Genomic DNA, 19,414 nt, shown 5'->3' on the forward strand with positions numbered 1-19,414 from the left:
AGTGCTACAAGAGGAACTCAAAATGACGATTTTGGGCCTTTTGTATTGAAAAACCACCACGGACATTAAAGCTTATTTTTACTCCAGAACCAGCTAAACCGGCCAGTTTGAGACTTCAAATGTACGGTTTGGGTCTTTTTGGAATTCCGCCATCACGTGGATTCATCTTAATTTTCATTCCAGGTCCAAAACAATGGATTAGGAAAAGTGCTAGACAAACAACTGAAAGGGACGATTTTGGGTCTTTGTGTTGAAATTCCACCACGTAGATTAAAACCTATTTTCACTCCAGATCCAGCAAAATCGGCCAGTTTGAGACTGGAAATGTACTGTTTGGGTCTTTTTGGAAATCCGCCATCACGTTGATGCATCGTAATTTTTACTCCAGGTCCAACACAATCGGTCAAGAAAAGTGCTACAAGAGGAACTGAAAATGACGATTTTGGTCCTTTGTGTTGAAATACCACCACGCAGATTAAAGCTTTTTTTCACTCCAGATCCAGCAAGACTTGACATGTACAGTTTAAGTCTTTATGGAAATCCGCCATGACGTGGTTTCATCCTTATTTTCACCTTAGGACCAAAACAGTGGAATAAGAAAAGTGCTACACAAGCAACTTAAAACGACGATTTTGGGCCCTCGTGTTGAAATAGCACCGCGAAGATTATGGCTTATTTTCTCTCCAGATCCTGCACAAGCGGCCAGTTTTAGGCTTCCAATGTACAGTTCGGGTCTTTTTGGAAATCCCCATCACGTGGATTCATCCTAATTTTTACTCTATGTCCAAAACAATGGATTAACGAAAGTGCCTCAAGAGGAACTGAAAATGACGATTTTGAGCCGATCTGTTGAAATACCACTACGAAGATTAAAACTTATTTTCACACTAATTCCAGCAAAATCGGCCAGTTTGACACTTAAAATGTACAGTTTGGGTCTTTTTGGAAATCCACCATCATGTGGATTCATCCTATTTTTCACTCCAGGTTCAAAACAATAGATTACGGAAAGTGCCTAAAGAGGAACTGAAAATGACGATTTTGGGCCCTTGCGTTGAAACACAGCCACATAGATTAAAGCTTATGTTCTCTTCAGATCTAGGAAAATCGAACGGTTTATGACTTGAAACGTACAGTTAAGTACTGTTTGGAAATCCGTTATCACTTGCATTTATCCTAATTTTCTCTCTTGGTCGAAAACAATTGATTAAGAAAAGTGCTACACAATCCATTGAAAATGACGATTTTGGGCTGAAATACTACCGCGTAGATTAAAGCTTATTTTTACTCCAGATCCAGCGAAACCTGCCAGCTTGAGATTTGAAATGTACAATTTGGGTCTTTTTGGAATTCCGCCATCACTTTGATGCATCGTAATTTTTACTTCAGGTCCAACACAATGGGTGAAGAAAAGTGCTACAAGAGGAACGATTTTGGGCCCTTGTGTTGAAATACCACCACGCAGATTAAAGCCTATTTTCACCCCAGATCCAGCAAAACCTGCCAGTTTGAGACTTGAAATGTACAATTTGACCTTGTTGGACAAAAGCCAACACGTGGATTCGGCCTAATGCTCACTCCAGGTGTAAAAGAATCGAATAAGAAAGTGATACATCACGCACTGAAAATGACGATTTTGGGCCGTTGTGTTGAAATACCACCGCGTAGATTAAAGGTTATTTTCACCCCAGATCCAGCAAAACCTGCCAGCTTGAGACTTGAAATGTACAGTTTGGGCCTTGTTGGAATAACGCCAACACGTGGATTTGGCCTAATGCTCACTCCAGGTCCAAAAGAATCGAAAAGAAAGTGCTACATGAGGCACTGGAAATGACGATTTTGGCCCCTTGTGTTGAATTACCACCACGTACAGTAAAGGTTATTCTCATTCCCGATCCAGAAAATCTGCCAGTTTGAGACTTGAAATGTGTCAGTTTGAGCCATGTTGGAAAAACGCCATTACGTGGATTTGGCCTAATATTGAGCCTTGAAATGTACAATTTGGGCCCTTTTGGAAAAATGCCAACACGTGGATTCAACCTAATGTTCACTCCAGGTCCAAAAGAATCGAATAAGGAAGTGATACATCAGGCACTGAAAATGCCGACGATTTTGGGCCTTTGTGATGGAATACCTCTACGTTGATTAAAGCTTTTTTTCCCTCCAGATCCAGCAAAACTGGCTGCCAGTTCAAGACTTGAAATGTACAGTTTGGGCCTTGTTGGAAAAACGATAAAAAGTGGATTCGGCCTAATGCTCACTTCAAGTCCAAAAAAATCGAATAAGAAAGTGATACATCAGGCACTGAAAATGACAATTTTGGGCCGTTGTGTTGAAATACCACCGCGTAGATTAAAGCGTTTTTTTTATTATTCCAGATCCAGCGAAACCTGCCAGCTTGAGACTTGAAATGTACAGTTTGGGCCTTGTTGGAAAAACGCCAACACGTGGATTCGGCCTAATGCTCACTCCAGGTCCAAAAGAATCGAACAAGAAAGTGCTACACGAGGCACTGAAAATGACGATTTTTGGCTTTTGTGTTAAAATACCACCACGTGCACTAAACTAAAAGCTTACTCTTACTCCAGATCCAGCGAAACCTGCCAGTTTGAGACTTGAAAATGTACCGTTTGGGCCTTTTTGAAAATCTGCCAACACGTGGATTTAGGCTTATGTTCTCTCCAGGTCCAAACGAATTGAATAAGAAAGTGCTACACGAGGCACTGAAAATGACGATTTTGGGCCGTTGTGTTGAAATGCCATCGCGTAGAATAAAGCTCAGCCTAATGTTCACTGTAGTTAAAAAAGATTCGAATACGAAAGTGATAAATGAGGGACTAAAAATGACGATTTTTGGCCCTTGAGTTGAAATACAATTACGTAGAATAAAGCTAATTTTCACTCCAGATCCAGCAAAATCCGGCAATTTGAGACTTGAAATGTACAGTTCCGGCCTTTTGAAAAAATGCCAACACGTGGATTCAGTCTATTGTTCATTCCAGGTCGAAAGAATCGAATAAGAAAGTGATAAATGAGGGACTGAAAATGACGATTTTGTGTTAAAATACCACTACGTAGATTAATGCTTGTTTTCACTCTAGATCCAGCAAAACCTTCCAGTTTGTAGATTTTTGGCCTGTTTTTGGCCGTGGATTCAGCCTAATGTTCTCTCCAGGACCAAATGAATCGAAGATCTAAAATGATCATGTTTGGCGCAATGTTGTTATAGTAAGCGTTTGAGAAAGCCACCGCGTAAAGTAAGAAGTATGTATTGTTTGATCACACCTTTTCATTATTTTATTCCATCCCATATCTTCATTCATCACTTTTACCATACGCACTATCTCATCCTTTGTTTACAAAGATGTTGAAAATAAGACCCATTAGCTTTAATCACATCGATCTCATTTGCACCGTTTCCTACAATAGACCTCCTGTGTTGTGCTTCCGCGTGCAACAAAGGAATTAGGAGACGTCTGCGCGCAGGCTTTGCTGTGTGGTACATGTTCATGCAGACAAACTGATCCCCACAGAAAACTTTTTCTTCGCGCAGTTAAAACTGGTTTTCACTAGCGACGCAAGCACGAGAAAACGACAAGGATCAAATTGCAATGCGCTTGTGCTAATGCTTGTGTCGAAACCGTTTCCACGGTGCCTGTGCTTGCATCGCTAGTGAAAACCAGGGTTTATATTCTCTGTACGTGGATCGCTACTGCGTAAAATACAAAGAGTAATTATAAAGCGCGAAAATCCATTCCTTAAATGCGATGTCATTTATGGACCGTCAACGGAGTACGTTTTGTGTGTTTTTCTTAGAAGCAGGTCTTTTAAGGTCTATACATAAGAACAGGTATATTTTAACCTGATTCTTGGTTGAGATCGTAAGGTTGCTTAATGAGTGTACAGTGGGACCTCGATTTTACGAACCTCTATATAACGAAGTTCTTGATATAACGAACGATATTCTTCGCCCCAGTTATAGTAAAACATATGGAAAATAACCTCGATATAACGACACCTAAAGCTGAATCTGAAGTTTTCCTAAAAACGTGAATAAACACTTTTAAACTATAAAGCTGAGTATGTTTTATCCTAGCACATTTTCTGCAAGCTCTATTTTTTCTTGAAGTTCTTGTGAATTTGTTAAAATTCTTTCAATTTCCTCCACACTCATTTCCAAGAGCATCCCTGTGATTTTATCAGCATTCTCAGGATGCGATTCCTCGACCTTTTCGTACAGTTTCCCTCCTAATTCGTCTTTGGTGATGTCTTCTTTCTTGTGCTGTTCAGCTAGTTCCCTGTGAAACGAAAAAGGAAATAATTTTTTTCTTCAATCAAAACCAGTAGTGGATCTAAAAAGCAGGAAAATCCTGGGCTTCTTCTTGTCCAAAAGGTTTTTTTAATGGGCTTATTTGAGGTGGTCTTTATTCAGGGAGCACGTTATTGGAAGGATTTTGTGCTTTAAAGATGGTAAAACTTATATCTGGTAAAGATTTTGCATCTTAAATATATAAGGATGGTTACACTCTCTTAACACAACTGTACAATATTTTACCCTAAATGTGACACAGCGTCAAGTGTGAAAGAAGCCCTACAGTAGGGGTGGGGGTGCTGGTGGGAGGGGGATTTATTAGAAAAAATGATATGATGCTTTTTGATAGGATTACATTCAAATGGGGATGGGGAGGGGCAGTAGGTACTTATCCTGACAGTAAATGCCCATCCAGGCATCCTTTTTTATTTGGAATACAACCTACACAGCATAACTTTTTGACACTGGGAACAAAAAATTATAGCTGTTTTGCATTATGAAAGTTATTCTACGGCCATTTTCATTGTAAACAATAACTTAGATTTAGTCAGGGGAACAAGTACCAGTTCATGACAAATTCTGATCTGAGAGACTGGACTGCACCTGCAGTTTTTGTTGTCAAAGTTGCTAAGCAACTGGTCATGCAATGACTGGTATGACACCTTTCAGAGTACTCTGAAGTACTCACGTTATTATACTAGCACTTGTTCCCACGACTGGATTAGCAGCTGTTTACCTGTGTGGGACAGTTTGTTCAGTTCTATGTAACGTGGCTAATGCTCCTTCAAGTTTCTCCTTCAACAGTTGCTCATTGATAACCAAATTTTCAAGCACTGTGCAGTCAATATCCATCAACATTCCCGTTAATTTTCCAGCCTCACCTGGATACCACTTATCTATAATACTATAAAGCTGCTCTGCTAGAGTGTGTTTCATTTGATAGTCTGATAACATTGTACTTCCAGACTCCTGAACAGAATTACTAGTTGAAGCTAAACTATGGGGAATTCCTTTGTCAATATTTGTGTTACTAAGGACATTGGCTGCGTGCGAAGCTTTCTCTTTCAATGCTGCAGAATCCTTTACCAACAGGTTCAGAGTAATTACATCAAGTTCTAGTAGCATCCCTGTGATTTTATCTGCTTGATCAGGATACCACTCACTAATCATATCATATAGCTGTTCCCCAAGAAGTGTTTTCTCTTTCTGCTCAACAGTGGAAGATTCAGTTTCTGGTTTAACGTTGAGTGCTGTCAAGGCCTGATTTACTTTTTCTTCAAGAGCAGCCTGATTTTTAACAAGTTGTTCTAAATCTTGAAGGTCCATTTCAAGAAGCATTCCTGTTATCTTGTCAGCTTGATCAGAATCAATTGCACAAACCAGTTCATAGAGCTCTTCTCCGATAGATGTTTTATCGCAAGCTTGTTTTGATACAGTTGATTCACTGTACCCATTTTGCATCTGTCCAGAATTATTTTGCAACACTGACAATACTGCTTCAACTTTTTTTTCTAACAAGTCTGCGTCTTCGATCAGGTGTTCCAAACTTTGATTGTCCATTTCTAACAAGATTCCTGTCAATTTTTCTGCATCATTTGGATGTCGATTTTCAATTAAGGAGTATATCTTTTCACCTAAAGCTTGCTTTGTTTCAAGGTTACCATGGTCCATGGTGGAATTTCCAGATGGGGAAAAATTGCTACTCTCAAATTGTTTACTCTTGTCATATTTGGTTGAAGGCAATTCTTGTAACTGCAGACTTCCATTGCTGTGTTGTCCAGTGTCATTACTTTTGGCCTGTTCTACCCTGCAGATACAGTAAAAGTAGTAGTGTACAAAATAATTATTATCAAAAAATAATGATATCTTTAATCTTGGGTGTTACTTGTTGGTTTTTGCAGAAACCACTGTTGATTGTGGCCTGGGGAAAGGGGGGAGGGGGTACTCTCTATGATGGCCTATACAGGGAGGCTCCACCCCAAAGGGGTACCTTTTTCATGCTTCAGTTATGTGAAAGGGTAGGGATTTCACAAGTTTTATAGGTATATTTAGGGTAGGGATATTGGTCATTTAGGTATTGAAAAACACTACATAAAAAAGGCATCAAGACTTTCTGTTTAAGGCATATGTCATGTCATTTTGGTACATGAAAGGGGTACCTTTTCTCAGTAAAAGGTATATGGAAGGGGTGCCATTTCTGTAGAAAAGGTATATAAAAGGGTAAGGGGTTGGACCTCGGGGCAGAGCCTTCTCATACAAAACTATTTTGAGTAGCCCCCCCCCCCACCTCCCCTGGCGATTATAGCTATTGTGTTGGAGTGAGTTTTTTTTATTATCCCCAGAATCTTATCATTTATCATGGTGTCATTGACAATACCTTTTATAGCAACAGCAGTGAAACAAATTTGCCTTTTATTATTTTCTACAGTAGAAGATCAGAAAAATCATGTTTGGTTTAAAATAGTTTTTCCAAAAACATATCTTTTCCAACAATTGAACAAATTTCAACAAAATTATTTAAACAAACGTTTTTGTCATATAACACCTGCAAGTCATTTCATTCTTAGGCCATCCCAATAAAATGTTTCGTTTCCCATCGCCCCGTCTTTTGTGATGGGTCGGTCGGTCGGGCAAAAAAAAAGAAAAAAGAAAAAACACTTGGGTTCCAGAGAAGGCCGGGCTGCTAAGTAAGAAAGCCTGATTACAAAGTCAACTCGAAAACGTGGTCTTTTCGTTCGTTATTCCTTATCAAATGTCTAAACAGTCTTTAAATAACGTAGTATCGATGTTTATTAAAGACAAAGACATCATATACCAATCGTTGTTAATAAAACAAGATCGTGTGCTTGTAAATTGAAGTACTTGCTTCTTTAACTAGCAAATCTGGAATTTTTTTTTTTTTTTTTTTTTTTTTTTTTTTTACTTTTCGAAAAAAATGGGTCGGTCGGGCGATGGGAAACGAAACATTTTATTGGGATGGCCTTATCTCTTGCCAAAAATATTTTTCAGTAATGTTATCTTTAATCACTGTAATAAGAAAGCCTAATGTAATAAGCTTTATGGTTACTCTTGAGGCTCCCTTTCCACCTCCTATAACTATTTTCATGCTTTATGAAGTAAATAAAATAAAATAGAAAAGTGAATAATATTATCCTTATGTTTTTTTTTGGTTTATGATTGAAAGTTGCTAAACTATGATCAATACAATATTTCATCAAGGGGCAATAAATTTACTTTATTATCATTTATTTAAAATAAAATTTATGACAGACAAAAGGGCACCATATCTTTAAATCCTCTCCATAAAATGGGATTCTTTTTATGTTTCAAGGGATAATAAGAAATATTGAAAACAAAAGAGAATGTATTTATTTTAATATTCCTATTCAATGATGGAAGAAAAAAATATTGGTTATTGTATGTAATCTTGAATCTTCAAGAAGTCAAACAAAATTTTTATTTAATGCTGTTATTTGGTCCAATATAAACCATAAAAAGAGAAATAGCAAGAAAATAATAACAATAATCACAGTTCATTCAAGGACAGGTAATAATTTATGGGAAATAAAGCTTAAATTTTAATACCAGGTGACACAAACAAAACCGAACAAGGATTTTACCAGCAGCTGAGGGGAAATCAGTCACGCGATCACGAAAATCTTTTAAAATCAATTGACGTTTACGTTGAAAGTGGAAAACGAGATTCCTTTTACGAAGCAGTAATATCTCACCTTTCAGGGACATCCGAAGAAGACATGTTTTCCGCAGCTTGGTGAATTCTAGCATGGAGTTCTTCTTGATTTGTTGTGATTAGAAGTCGTTCTAATTCCAGATGCTCTAACTCTAGTAACATACCGGTAATATTTGCACACATTTCTGGATAGATTTGCTGTACTATTTCGTATATTTTTTCTCCAAATTCGGCTTCATTCTTGTCGCGTTCGCTCTGTGAATTTCCCATCTTCTTGTGCACTGAAACAAATTTACAAAGCAGTACTCTTCTAGGGTGGGGTGAGTACCGTCCTCGCTGATATTTATCTTTTAGTAATCTTTAATTGTATTCTTTCGCAGAAAAGTATATTTCGATATGTTTTTTTGGGAAATTATTTTAAAAAAATTCTTTTTCTGTATAAAAACCTCGTATTTTTCATAATTTTTTTATCGTATATTTATGCAAATTATTTTCTCCCTCCCCTACTCAGTTGTTATTTTTGCTTGAACCTAGGTCTCTTCTGCGCCTTGGACAAATCGACGATTGATCTTGGGTTTCAAATATGGCGCGGGAAGAATCCGAGGTAGTTACACATTTTTTCCAGCTCTTTTTCTCTTACCTTGACGACAATTCGACGTTATTAACACATTTTCAAACAACAAGTCACTTTGACTCAAACTTAACAATCATTTGTAATTTCAGGAGCGATATTTGGAAGAGATGCCAGCTTGTTTGCGTGAGCTGTTTGAGCAAACAAGCTCTGAGCAACTAAAATGCTTTGCAAACAACGCTCATTCTTCGACGAAATCTTTCAAATCGATATTGTCATTCAACGGCATGGAATTTCCACCACCTCTGGTAAGATCTATGTTACTTCAAATGTAATACATCGTGTTGACGTTCAGTAAAAGTAAGCTTAAAAACTTAGCTTAATTCTGTTGACATTATGAGTTTTTCGCGTCATCACCAATTTGGGCATGTAAATAAAGGTGTCCTTGGTGAATTTCTAAGGCTTTTGTGCTTTTTTGCATTGATTATTGATGTCAACTCACGCCAGGAGTCATGTTGGCTGAAGAAGTTTAGTTTATCGTTTTCAGCTCTTGGCTTTCGCTTTAGCGATGTACCTTTTTTCAAGTGGTGAATCACACTTTTTACAAAGTATACTGTATACACAAGCATTATTCTTTGTTTTTAAATTTAAAGTAAGCCTTTATAATCTATTGCAAAGCTGTTGACACCTTGTTTTTGACAATCGTGATCATGTTGGTACATGACATGCACAAGCACGGTTTGTACTGCAAACAATATATTTTCTGCATTTTACTGCAATTTTGCTAGCTGTGAAATCATTTCTGAGTCAATAGTAAGATTGATGTACTTTTCTTCACTTGTTAATTAGGGTTATTGTCCATTATATAATTGGTCCCATGGGACAATCAGAACATTACCTCCTGTACATTATTTTGTTGTACTGTTGCCGTGAAAAAGATTGCCACAGCTTCAACCTATTAAATTATTATTCCAAAGAGTTATCAACTCTATCTAGCCTACATAGCAGCGTCTGAGTAGTGTTGCACCCATATTTGGTACATGCGAAAAGCGAAAATTGGCCATGCGAGGGAAAAGTAAAGTGTCACTTTTCCCCTCACGTGGCAGTCTCGTGCCTTTCGCATTTCCCAAACGCGCGCTCAAAAACTACAGGCTTTATCAACTCTAAGTTCTCTTATGTTATCAATACACTATTAGCAGACAAATGACAATAACAGAGAAATTGAGAAATTTAACATATTTGGAAATCTTTGGGTCAGACAGTGGGGATGGACTTTAAGATCAAAGTACAGATATCAGATTGAGTTCGAGCACGACTTTTCAAAGTTAGTGTTGATAGTCTCCTATTAGACTGGTCGGCAACAGAGAGGACGGACGGCTTTGGCTACCTAACTGCCTTGAAATCTGAAAGTCATTCTCGTACTCTGTAAAATATATAGTTGATGAATGATATGTTGATCACAGTTACTGTTTTAAAATTTATTGTGCCTTCCTATGTAGCTCACCGAGGATGAAAGGGCAGAGATGCGTCAGTACAGAAGAGAGGCAGTCAAATGTGAAGCCAAAATGTTTGAAAGGAGACGAGAGAGGTACTCAGACCTACTCTTACAAGTCATGTTAGTGATGGATAGAGTTCAGGTGAGGAGACTACTAATAAAAATGTAAAATCAACAGGCCTGCAGTACAGTCTTACACCTGAAATGTTCATTTCTACTTCATGAAGTATGAAAGATCTACACCTGTATGTATGGGAAACAAGTTTATTGCAAGAATACTACCAGATAATGCACAGTGTGCTCTCATATTTTCATCTTTTGGGACTAATTTCTTTAACAGGTTAAAAGGTTAGAACCACATAACTAACCTGTGTGCACGCCAGACGTCTCCCATTTTCTAGTTTGCTTCACTTGAAAAAGCAAAGGAAATAGGAGAACGTAGACCTGCACACAAGCTACCACATAACTTGACTTAGAATTTCAGTCTACATGCAGTGCTCGACACCAACTTTTTTGGATACAAGGCAATTGGCTAGTAGGTACAAATAATCACTAGCCCACAAGGACAAGTCACTAGCCCCACCCGCCCCCCCCCCCCTTTTAAAAAAAATAAAAACAGCCAAGTTTGAATCAGCTAATCTCTTAGCACTATATTTGTTTGAGTCCACACAAGTACATCTTTCCTTCACTGAGACGCAGCAACGATGCTATCATCCAACTCGGTTGAGAATTTCTTGACCGTGGATCACACTTCTTTTTCTCTTCATGCTGTGTGTGGTCCTCTGGTGAACAATGTAAATCTGGCTCACGATTATCAGCCCTTAAAGGCGGTTTTCTTGTAGGTAAAGTGTTACAAAAGCTTGAAATCATGCTCGCGTGGTCGCTCGCGCGAAAATCCCAAGATGGCCGACTTATTATGGCTCTCTCCCAGGTCCCTTTTGGGTGTCATGGAAGCGAGGACAGAGGGTCTTTTCCAAGATGGCGTCAGGTTTGCGAGTTGATCGTACGATATAAATCCGTATGCGATGTGGTTTAAATTACTCAAGCTATGGAAACTACATCCTGATGAAGGTTTCTGGGATAAAAACTTCCCAAGTTATAGAGTTGTAGTTGATTTATTTTTCCACGAATCTTACTAGTCTATGGGCTAGTAGGAGAGTACTTTTACTAGCCAAGCATGAAATTTTACTAGTCCTGGGCTAGTGTACTAGCGTTAGTGTCGAGCACTGACATGCTACAGTTATTGGTTGCTTACACAATAACAGATATTTGTGAGGTACTATTGGGGAGGTGGGGAGGGGAGGAGAGGGAGCATGCATGACTGACCAGCTAAAGTTGAACTATATATCAATTGTCCCTGCAAAATATGATGCAAAGTGTAGTCAGAAAAAGTGTTGTTACTATGTGAAATTATTTGTATTTAATTTTATGTGTAAAGATTTTTATCGCACCTGTCCACTTGACAGTCTTAAAATATTTGCTTTTATTTTTTTTTGCTGTTTTTGTTTTTGTTTTAACAGGAGCAAAGGGAAACAAAAACTGAATCATGGTATGATACTGAAGGTGTAACAGAAAGAACACTTGCCAACGGATATGATGAAACAACTACGCCAACATTCCACAGAAATAATGTACAACCTGCATCATATGAACCTGAGTTAGACGGAAGAATTGCTTGGGATTCTACTAGTAATGGAAGAAATTCAAAACAGGAACAGTTTACAAAATCCTATGTTGATTGGACTGAAAATAATCATCATGAGCACTCTAGCAGAGTTAACAGCCAATTAAGTTATTTACCGGACTCTGTGGAATCATCCTTTGCCACTTCTGTTGACCAAAGGGGAATGGCACCAAGAAATGTTAATTCTAGGCAGCAAGTCAGAAGCGCACCAGTGGGATCTGAGGGTACAGATTTCCCTCTTAGCTCCACCATGGTAAAGGGTGCCTCAGAGTTGAACAGACCATTTTCACAACTTTCTGTTGCTTCTAATGGAATGTTTGATCCTGCAGATACTACCATGCAGAACTCTTCAGTGTCATTGCCTCTTGAAAGGAAAGTTCTGGGGTCTGATTCACTTGCATCTACTTCATTGTCCATGGCCTTTTCAGGTAAAACAATTAGTTCCTGTGTATCTTTGTCATGAAGCTGGGATGTTGAGTAGAAGACTAAGTATGTCTTAATTTTGCCCCCTTTTTTTACAAAGTAAATTTATGTAAAGGTGAATCTAATGATAATGCAGTTACTACTCAGAGATGATGCCAGAGGAATAAAATTAATAGCTGTGGCTTATCAGGCTAGCAATTAACTTTGATTTCTGTAGCATGAAACCACAACTAATTGTCTCCAATGGGGCGTGGAGCTGAAATTGTATATAGCTTCAGAATGAAAAGTTCTGGCATCCCAAATAGTTTGTGAGCAAGGTTCCTTGTAGTTGAAGTTATTTTTACATTTTTCTTTGACAATTAATGTTTATTTGAATACTGTTGTATTCCTTTTAGATTCTAGTACCTCTACTGTGCGATCAACAATAGAAGTACAGCCTAGACCTTCAACACAACAACAACAACATCACATGGATTCAGCCACTAATGACACTCATTACAGAGACTATGAAGAGAAACAAGCATTGAAATTAGCAGTTCAACCACAAAGTTCCAAGACTAGCGTAAGGCCTGCTACCACAAAGCAAAAAACTGAAAAGCCAAAAGTTCAGTCATCTACCAAGGTGTCAAAGGGTCCTTCCATTTCAGAGCAAGATAAAACACTGGCGAATTTAGAAAAACTGCGTCAAAAGTTACTTGAAGAGAAGCAGAAGCATTTGGATGCTCTCAAGCAACAAGAGTTAAAGAGGCTTCGCAAACAAAAGCAGGAACAGGCAGTGGATTCAGACCATACTTATGCATCTTTTCCTAGCAAGAACTTTAAGCATGTAAATGTAACTGAGAGACCTCGGTCTAGTTCTTTACCTTCAACAAGACAATCAGACTTTAAACAGTCACATTCTGACGAATCAGAGAGTAGCCATGTGTCCGACAGGTCATCGCCTGGTCATCGCATACCAAGGACGTCTCCACTTCGTAGACCTCTATCAATGCCTCCAGGTGAAATGTACTCTATTCTTGAGCTCAGTGGAGAGAATCTTGACCTTGATACGCACGAGGATCATAACACTGAACCTGAATCATCCTCTGATAAGGAGAACCATGTAGTTGAGGAGCTTTCAAGAGGTAACAGAAATGATGCTGTTGTAGAGGGTGCTTCCAGTAATGCTATGGGCAGAATAAACAGTGGACAGAACATTCATCCCTTCCCTCAAAGGAAGGAACCAAAACACTTTGTACCACAAGAGGATAATAAGGTTAGTTACTCACTCCCAGAAAGATTTTCTGCTTCAGTTGACAACTTAGAGACCTTTAGATAGCAGTGAGAGTACAAGATTCAATAAAAGTACAACAATGGAATTTCAATCCAGTTATGTTTCGAGGACCCTTGCTCACTCCTTTCAGTTGCTGACCAGTTGAATTTTATTGGAGACTAATGGTACAGGGTTAACAAGTCATACTCAAACTCAATCTCATACTTCTACTCCAATCTAAGGGTCTTGTTATTTTTAAACTTCTTAGATCAACATTGAAATTCTCCCGACTATTTTCATACATTTTCTGCAACTCTCCTAGGCTTGGGGTAATAATTGAGTCAAATTTAGTAATAGTTTGTTAAATTACAGGAGTGGGGTGGTGTAGGGTAATGCAAATGGCAGATCAGTATTACCTGTAAGTAAAGCATAATTCTCCTTCTGGAAATGCTCAGTCTCAACATAGTTAGTAACTATGGTCTCAAACAATTTGCATTCTCAATTTTTTTTAGTTGTTTGAAAGTAATGGATGGGACAAATTTGCCAAACTTTCTGCACACGCTAAGGGATTTCTCACAAGATGTTTGATGAAAACTGTCAAGGTACAAGGTTTGGTGAAGACAATCAAGGTAAGAGTATGACGGCAACGATGATGATGATGATGATCTGATGATGACAAGAGACAAGTTGCACAGATCAGAATGCTACATTTTATAGACCTTCTGTTGAACATCTTTCATTAGTTATCACACACATATGTACTAAACATACTTCCCTGTGGCTAGACATGTCCCTTTGAAATATTATGATGATCATAATAGTGATTTTGACAAAATCAGACAAGATTACGGTAATAATTATATATGGTAAGAATGTTTTATTTTTTATAGACTATGACAGGTACACAAATTGGCACTTTAACAACACATGCTCAATCTATGATTGGAAGAAATAATGTCAAAGAAGAATTTGATTAATGAAAGTTTTTTTACTGTCTGCTTTCAGAATATCCAACAACTCTTTAAAAAGATAAAGATGTAATTTACTGCCTATGTTATGCACATGTATTGGGAGGCGCAGTGGCCTAATGGTTAGTGTGCCAGACTCTGGATCAAGCAGTCCGAGTTTGAGCCCTGGCTGGAGTCACTGTGTTGTGTTCTTGGGCAAGACACTTTACTCTAACAATGCCTCTTTCCACCCAGGTGTATAAATGGGTTGGCTGCCGCAATAAAATGCTTGGGGGGGGGGGGGGATGCCATGCGATGGACTAGCCTCCCATTCAGGTGGGAGTATAAATATTCCTAGCCGTTAAATGCTACTGAAACTGGGATAAGCTCTAGCAGTATGGGCTGCATGGCTCAAGGTTTTCCCTTTTTATGCACATGACTGTAGTTCCTTTTATAACCTCTTACCCTTCTGCTCAAATGTATTATGCTCAAATACTCAAATGCTATTAATGTTCTTTAATTTGACAGGATACCAGACATGTCTTGGTAGATATATCTAGAGAGGAAGTACAATCTGTCCAGGAAAAAAAGCTCAAAGAAAATGTGGAGAGTCATGTATGTACACTTCACTGAACTTAAACTCATGCTAAAACATTGACATACATATTTATTAACACATGCTTTTCGGCCTTGGTACTTTCTGTCAGCTGACTGCAACTACCAGAGCTGGAAAATTAAATAGTAATACAGACATTGCAATCCAATATTTTTAAACATTTAATGTCAAAGAAACTCTGAAATAACACTTTGATTTGCCGTTTTAGCTGAGGGTAGCACAAAGTGGTCTTCATGATGTCTTCTTTAAGGTGCCTGTAAAGGAGAGAATGTCCTACATAGCTCATTCCAGAGCTTTAGCAAGAGCAAAAGAAACTAAACGGAGAGTCACCAGGGTTAGTGAATGATGCTTTGTTTGCTCTTTTCAGGAAGAGGTAACAAATCCTGTAGCTTGAATGAGCAAGTTGCAGTGCACTGGCACTGTGTGTGTGAAATGCAGTGGCTTAATGGGAAGTGTATTGGATTTTGGGTCAAGTGATCTTCGCCTGAGCTTAAGTGCTGTCCAGGGTCTCTGTTAAGTTCTTTGGCAAGACATCTCACCCTATTACCACAAGGGCAACCTTCCAAAATTCTGGGCGGTAAGCCGCAATATGGCCCAGCATCCTATCAAGTGGAAGTAGCAATACTCCTAGCTTAGTTTGTGCTATGAAAAGTAAGATTTAAACACTGGCTTGTTGAGCAGCTCTAGGCTCAAAGGGGGATTTTCTTTCAAATAGCGACAAAACAACATTACGGCAAGGTCACGCAAATGGAAAAAACACCTCACGTTGATGTTTTATGTCACCTGTGTGAACATCATAACACACAGCATAGTTGGAACATAATGACATAAGCATAACGACATAAGGAAACAACTGAACTTTTCTTTATGTCATTATGTCCATGTTGTTATGTCGTTATGTCGCTAGTGTCAACCAGGTGGAACAGGATTTCAGTATTAATTTTGTTTGTAAGCGAGTTGATCAAAAGTGTAATTAATATCGGTAAGTTTGTTTGGTGTGAAAATTTAATTTTCCAACTTCTCTTTACTTCTCTATTCTGTAAATTCACATGTGAAGCTTAATATACTAACTAGACACTTTCTTCTGATTTATTTTCTTCTCATCAGAGTTCTGCAGCTCAGTCAAAGCTATCTGCTGTTACTTTAAAAGCAATCCAGAGGCGACAGGAAGACAAGTATCCTTGAAAACTTTATTCCCACTGTTAAAATTTGATTTAAATATAGAAAAGAATAAGTAACTGGTATAGTAGACTAAAGGAACTTGTTTAGAAGCATCAGCCTTGTCACCTACTGAGTAGGTGTAAAATAGTAAATTTCTGCTTATATCAGTTAAAAAATCTGAAACTTTTTCAGGTGTCTCTAGATTTTGTAAACATTTACATTTTTTTTCATTTTTTTTTTCAAGAAAATAAAATAATCATTAATCAGGATACTTTTGCTCCTTAATTTCTGTATTCAAAGTTCTGTAACACAAACTGCCAATTCCGAGAGAAAGCCTAAACCTGAACCTCGGGAAGAGAAGAAAAAGAAAACTTGGAACATCAGGTATGTTGATTAATATTGACAAGATATCTAACACAAGGTAAGGTTTTCATGGCACTGTCTGTTTATATCAAACCATTTAGTAATAAAACAAAAGTATATTTTATTACTTATTACTGAATGGATTGATACAGTGGCACCCTGATATAATGAACCACAATGAAGCCCTGTTATAGGACATTTCCCAAGTTCCTTCAGTTTGCACTGTTTAGGGGTTCACTGTATATCAGTGTGATTTGATGCATTCATACAGTGAACCCTTTTGTGGTTTTGTATTCAATTGTTTCAACCATACAATTCTGGTAATAAAATGGATTTAGAAATGAGGCCCTGCAGGGTAAATTCCGACAAGCGATACGGCCCAGAAAGTAGCGACAGCACATAATATAAAATCGCAACAAACGACAACCCTTTTGGAAAAACTTAAATCCCCACAAGGACAAGCAATTTTTCTTCAATTTTACTACCGACAGTGATGTGAAGTTTGATAAAACAGCAACACAGCGCATTTTAAAATTTAGACAAGCGACACGGGAACTCCACCTGGCAGGGCCTCAGAATTGGGAATATATGGATGTTTTTATATCATACTTGAATGATGTTTCATTCCATTGTCATATTAGTGCTAACTGTGTTAACTTTGTCTGACTGCAGGGTACTAAAGCCACAGCAGGGACATACATCTCCACCTCTGCCAGAAAGAACAAGGTGTACATTTATTATTAATGCAATTTTTTTTACAAATAAATAGCATTTATGCATGTCAGTGTAGAATAGTGTGCTCGAGACGAAAGAGATATGTTTTCTCAGGCTGTAGTTCACTGGCAGGCTATGAGTCAAGGTTTATCTTTGTGTTTTCCCGTACCTTTTGTATGATGTTTTTGCAAGCAGAAGCAAATAAATAATATTAAAGCAAAACATTATTTTGGGTTTTATTGAAGATTATTGCCATTTTTCATAAGTATTTGTCCTAGATTCACGTAGCTCACACACACAAAAAATTGTTACTGCATGTCAAGGCAACTTCATTGATCAGGGTCACACACTTAAACTCACCAAAATAAAAAAGGCAAATTTTGGAATTCACCAGCATTGGCTTATTTAAAATTTTCTTGCTTGTTTTGTTTTTAAAAAGGTCGAAGTCTAAGCAAAACACCAGACCAACTACAGCTCCAGAGAAACCATTGTAAGTCACATATTATTGGATCAACTAACAGTGATCAACATTTAATTTCTGCTTACAAAATAATAATAATAATAATAATAATAATAATAATAATAATAATAATAATAATAATAATAGTTGAGTTGAGTTGACAGATGGCAAAAAATTTTTGACTAAATTTTTGTATAATTTCTAATCATTTAATTTTGGTCTGGAACAGAATTGGGGAGCAAAAATCAGCATTGAATGTAAACCTGGCATTATGGGCAAGCAATGCGTGCACAGGGATATTTAGCTGTTGTCCTTTGCATGCTTTGCGGACCTATGATATGAGTTAATAGGTAATGTTTATGAAACCAGGATATACTGTCTTGATGTTGTCTCAGAACTATAGTGTACGATTAAAAGAATTGTCGAATTAAACCCTGGTCGGAATGGGTCAAATATAAATTGCTTTGCCCTTCATTTAGGAATTCCAGGTTACAAAAGGAGGATGCACTCAAACGGCCTAAAACAACAGACACTGCACGTGGAAACCCTGACAGACCATCAAGGTTGAGCTTAGGGGGTGGTATTAAACAACCAGCCAAGAGACCAGGAAGGCAAAGTCTTGGAGAAGCTCAACAGCCCATGGTGACAGCTAAACCCAGAGCACAGAAACGGTTGAGTCTGCCAGCTAATGCTCAGCCTAGGATAAGAGGTCATACTGCAACAAGGGAGGTGGCACAAAGGCCAAAAACAGCTTCTGAAGTGAAAAGGAGTTCAAGGACATTGGCTGCTAACTTTTCTAACTAACTTGTGTAGTTTGAGTGTGTACATACAAGGTGCGTTTTCACGACAGAGAAATTTGGGTATGGACTCGTCACAAAATCAGTCCGGAGCTGACCACTTTTGTAGTGTAACAGTCAACTTAAAGCAGGGCCATTGGCGTCTATGGCCCCGTTTTAAGTTGACTGTTTCTCTATAAAAGTGTTCAGGTTGTGACTAATTTTTGGATGTTTCCTTATCCAATTTTCTCCGTCCTGTAAACGCTTACAGTGTGACCTACACCTTGAGAATTGAGTGATGTACATTATAGCTGTAACATACTGACTGACATTAACAGACAATATATTATAATATAATAATATTTAACTTAAGATAAGTATTTAAAGAAAATAACTTGATGCAACTATTTTCTAAGCTGCAACAATTAAAATTATTGCAGCTTAAATCTGCTATAAAGCTAACTTCCTTGGCTTGCTTAAACACTGTCCTGTCATGCTTCTGCAATTTGAGATTTATTAAAATAATGCAGGAGTCCTTAAATTTATAATTCTGTAGATGGAACCTTTGTATGTGACAATTCAAATGAAAGTTATAACAAAGTATTTATATATATGTATAGTGCTATTTGTAGTGGGATTTGTAAGGCACTCTTGTGAACGTTAACTGAAGGGGTAAGATTTATAACTTACATACCTTTTAGGTAGTAATTCTGTTTCTACAAATTAATTGGGCTCACACTTTTAATGGGAGGTTTTTGAAGTGATAAAGTTTTAGTACACTTTTGGAAATGAAAGCCTGCCGGTGCTTGTTCACTGAATTCTCTGGCCATGCAACCGGTTAACATTAATGAAAATAATATATTTTTCTGTGACTGAACAAATTATAAATGTCCAATTACTGTAAAAGCTCTATTAGCTCCCCCCTCCTCCTCCCCCTTACCTAGATGGT

The 19,414-nt window shown here is 37.8% G+C and overlaps 2 protein-coding genes across 2 annotated transcripts; one reads left to right on the forward strand and one right to left on the reverse strand.

The window, feature by feature from the left end:
• Positions 1-2,248: 2,248 nt before the first annotated feature.
• Positions 2,249-8,281, reverse strand: LOC144631271 (uncharacterized). The gene is made up of 3 exons (XM_078489662.1): positions 8,044-8,281; positions 5,049-6,119; positions 2,249-4,298 (listed from the first exon to the last, which is right to left on the reverse strand). Exons 1-3 carry the CDS (start codon positions 8,271-8,273, stop codon positions 4,088-4,090), a joined length of 1,512 nt encoding a protein of 503 aa, XP_078345788.1. The 5' UTR covers positions 8,274-8,281; the 3' UTR covers positions 2,249-4,087.
• Positions 8,282-8,452: 171 nt separating this feature from the next.
• LOC144631270 (uncharacterized) lies at positions 8,453-19,003 on the forward strand. The gene is made up of 13 exons (XM_078489661.1): positions 8,453-8,607; positions 8,727-8,882; positions 10,074-10,211; positions 11,590-12,181; positions 12,572-13,431; positions 13,941-14,057; positions 14,904-14,990; positions 15,200-15,325; positions 16,099-16,166; positions 16,453-16,536; positions 17,188-17,241; positions 17,669-17,719; positions 18,169-19,003. The coding sequence occupies exons 1-13, from the start codon at positions 8,587-8,589 to the stop codon at positions 18,491-18,493; spliced, it is 2,679 nt and encodes an 892-aa protein (XP_078345787.1). The 5' UTR covers positions 8,453-8,586; the 3' UTR covers positions 18,494-19,003.
• Positions 19,004-19,414: the final 411 nt, after the last annotated feature.

This window comes from Oculina patagonica, chromosome 12 (genome assembly GCF_052425735.1).
Source record: "Oculina patagonica isolate OP01 chromosome 12, crgOcupat, whole genome shotgun sequence".
Classification (NCBI taxonomy): domain Eukaryota; kingdom Metazoa; phylum Cnidaria; class Anthozoa; order Scleractinia; family Oculinidae; genus Oculina; species Oculina patagonica.

Bases quoted from the DNA above. Each gene is read 5' to 3' on its own strand.
- LOC144631271 (XM_078489662.1), bottom strand. From the start codon at position 8,273: ATGGGAAATTCACAGAGCGAACGCGACAAGAATGAAGCCGAATTTGGA. The intron at 6,120-8,043 runs GTGAGATATTAC...CTGTATCTGCAG, and splicing joins TCTTCGGATGTCCCTGAAAG to GGTAGAACAGGCCAAAAGTA. The intron at 4,299-5,048 runs GTAAACAGCTGC...TTCGTTTCACAG, and splicing joins GAACAAACTGTCCCACACAG to GGAACTAGCTGAACAGCACA.
- LOC144631270 (XM_078489661.1), top strand. From the start codon at position 8,587: ATGGCGCGGGAAGAATCCGAG. The intron at 12,182-12,571 runs GTAAAACAATTA...TATTCCTTTTAG, and splicing joins ATTGTCCATGGCCTTTTCAG to ATTCTAGTACCTCTACTGTG. The intron at 17,242-17,668 runs GTGTACATTTAT...GTTTTTAAAAAG, and splicing joins CCTCTGCCAGAAAGAACAAG to GTCGAAGTCTAAGCAAAACA.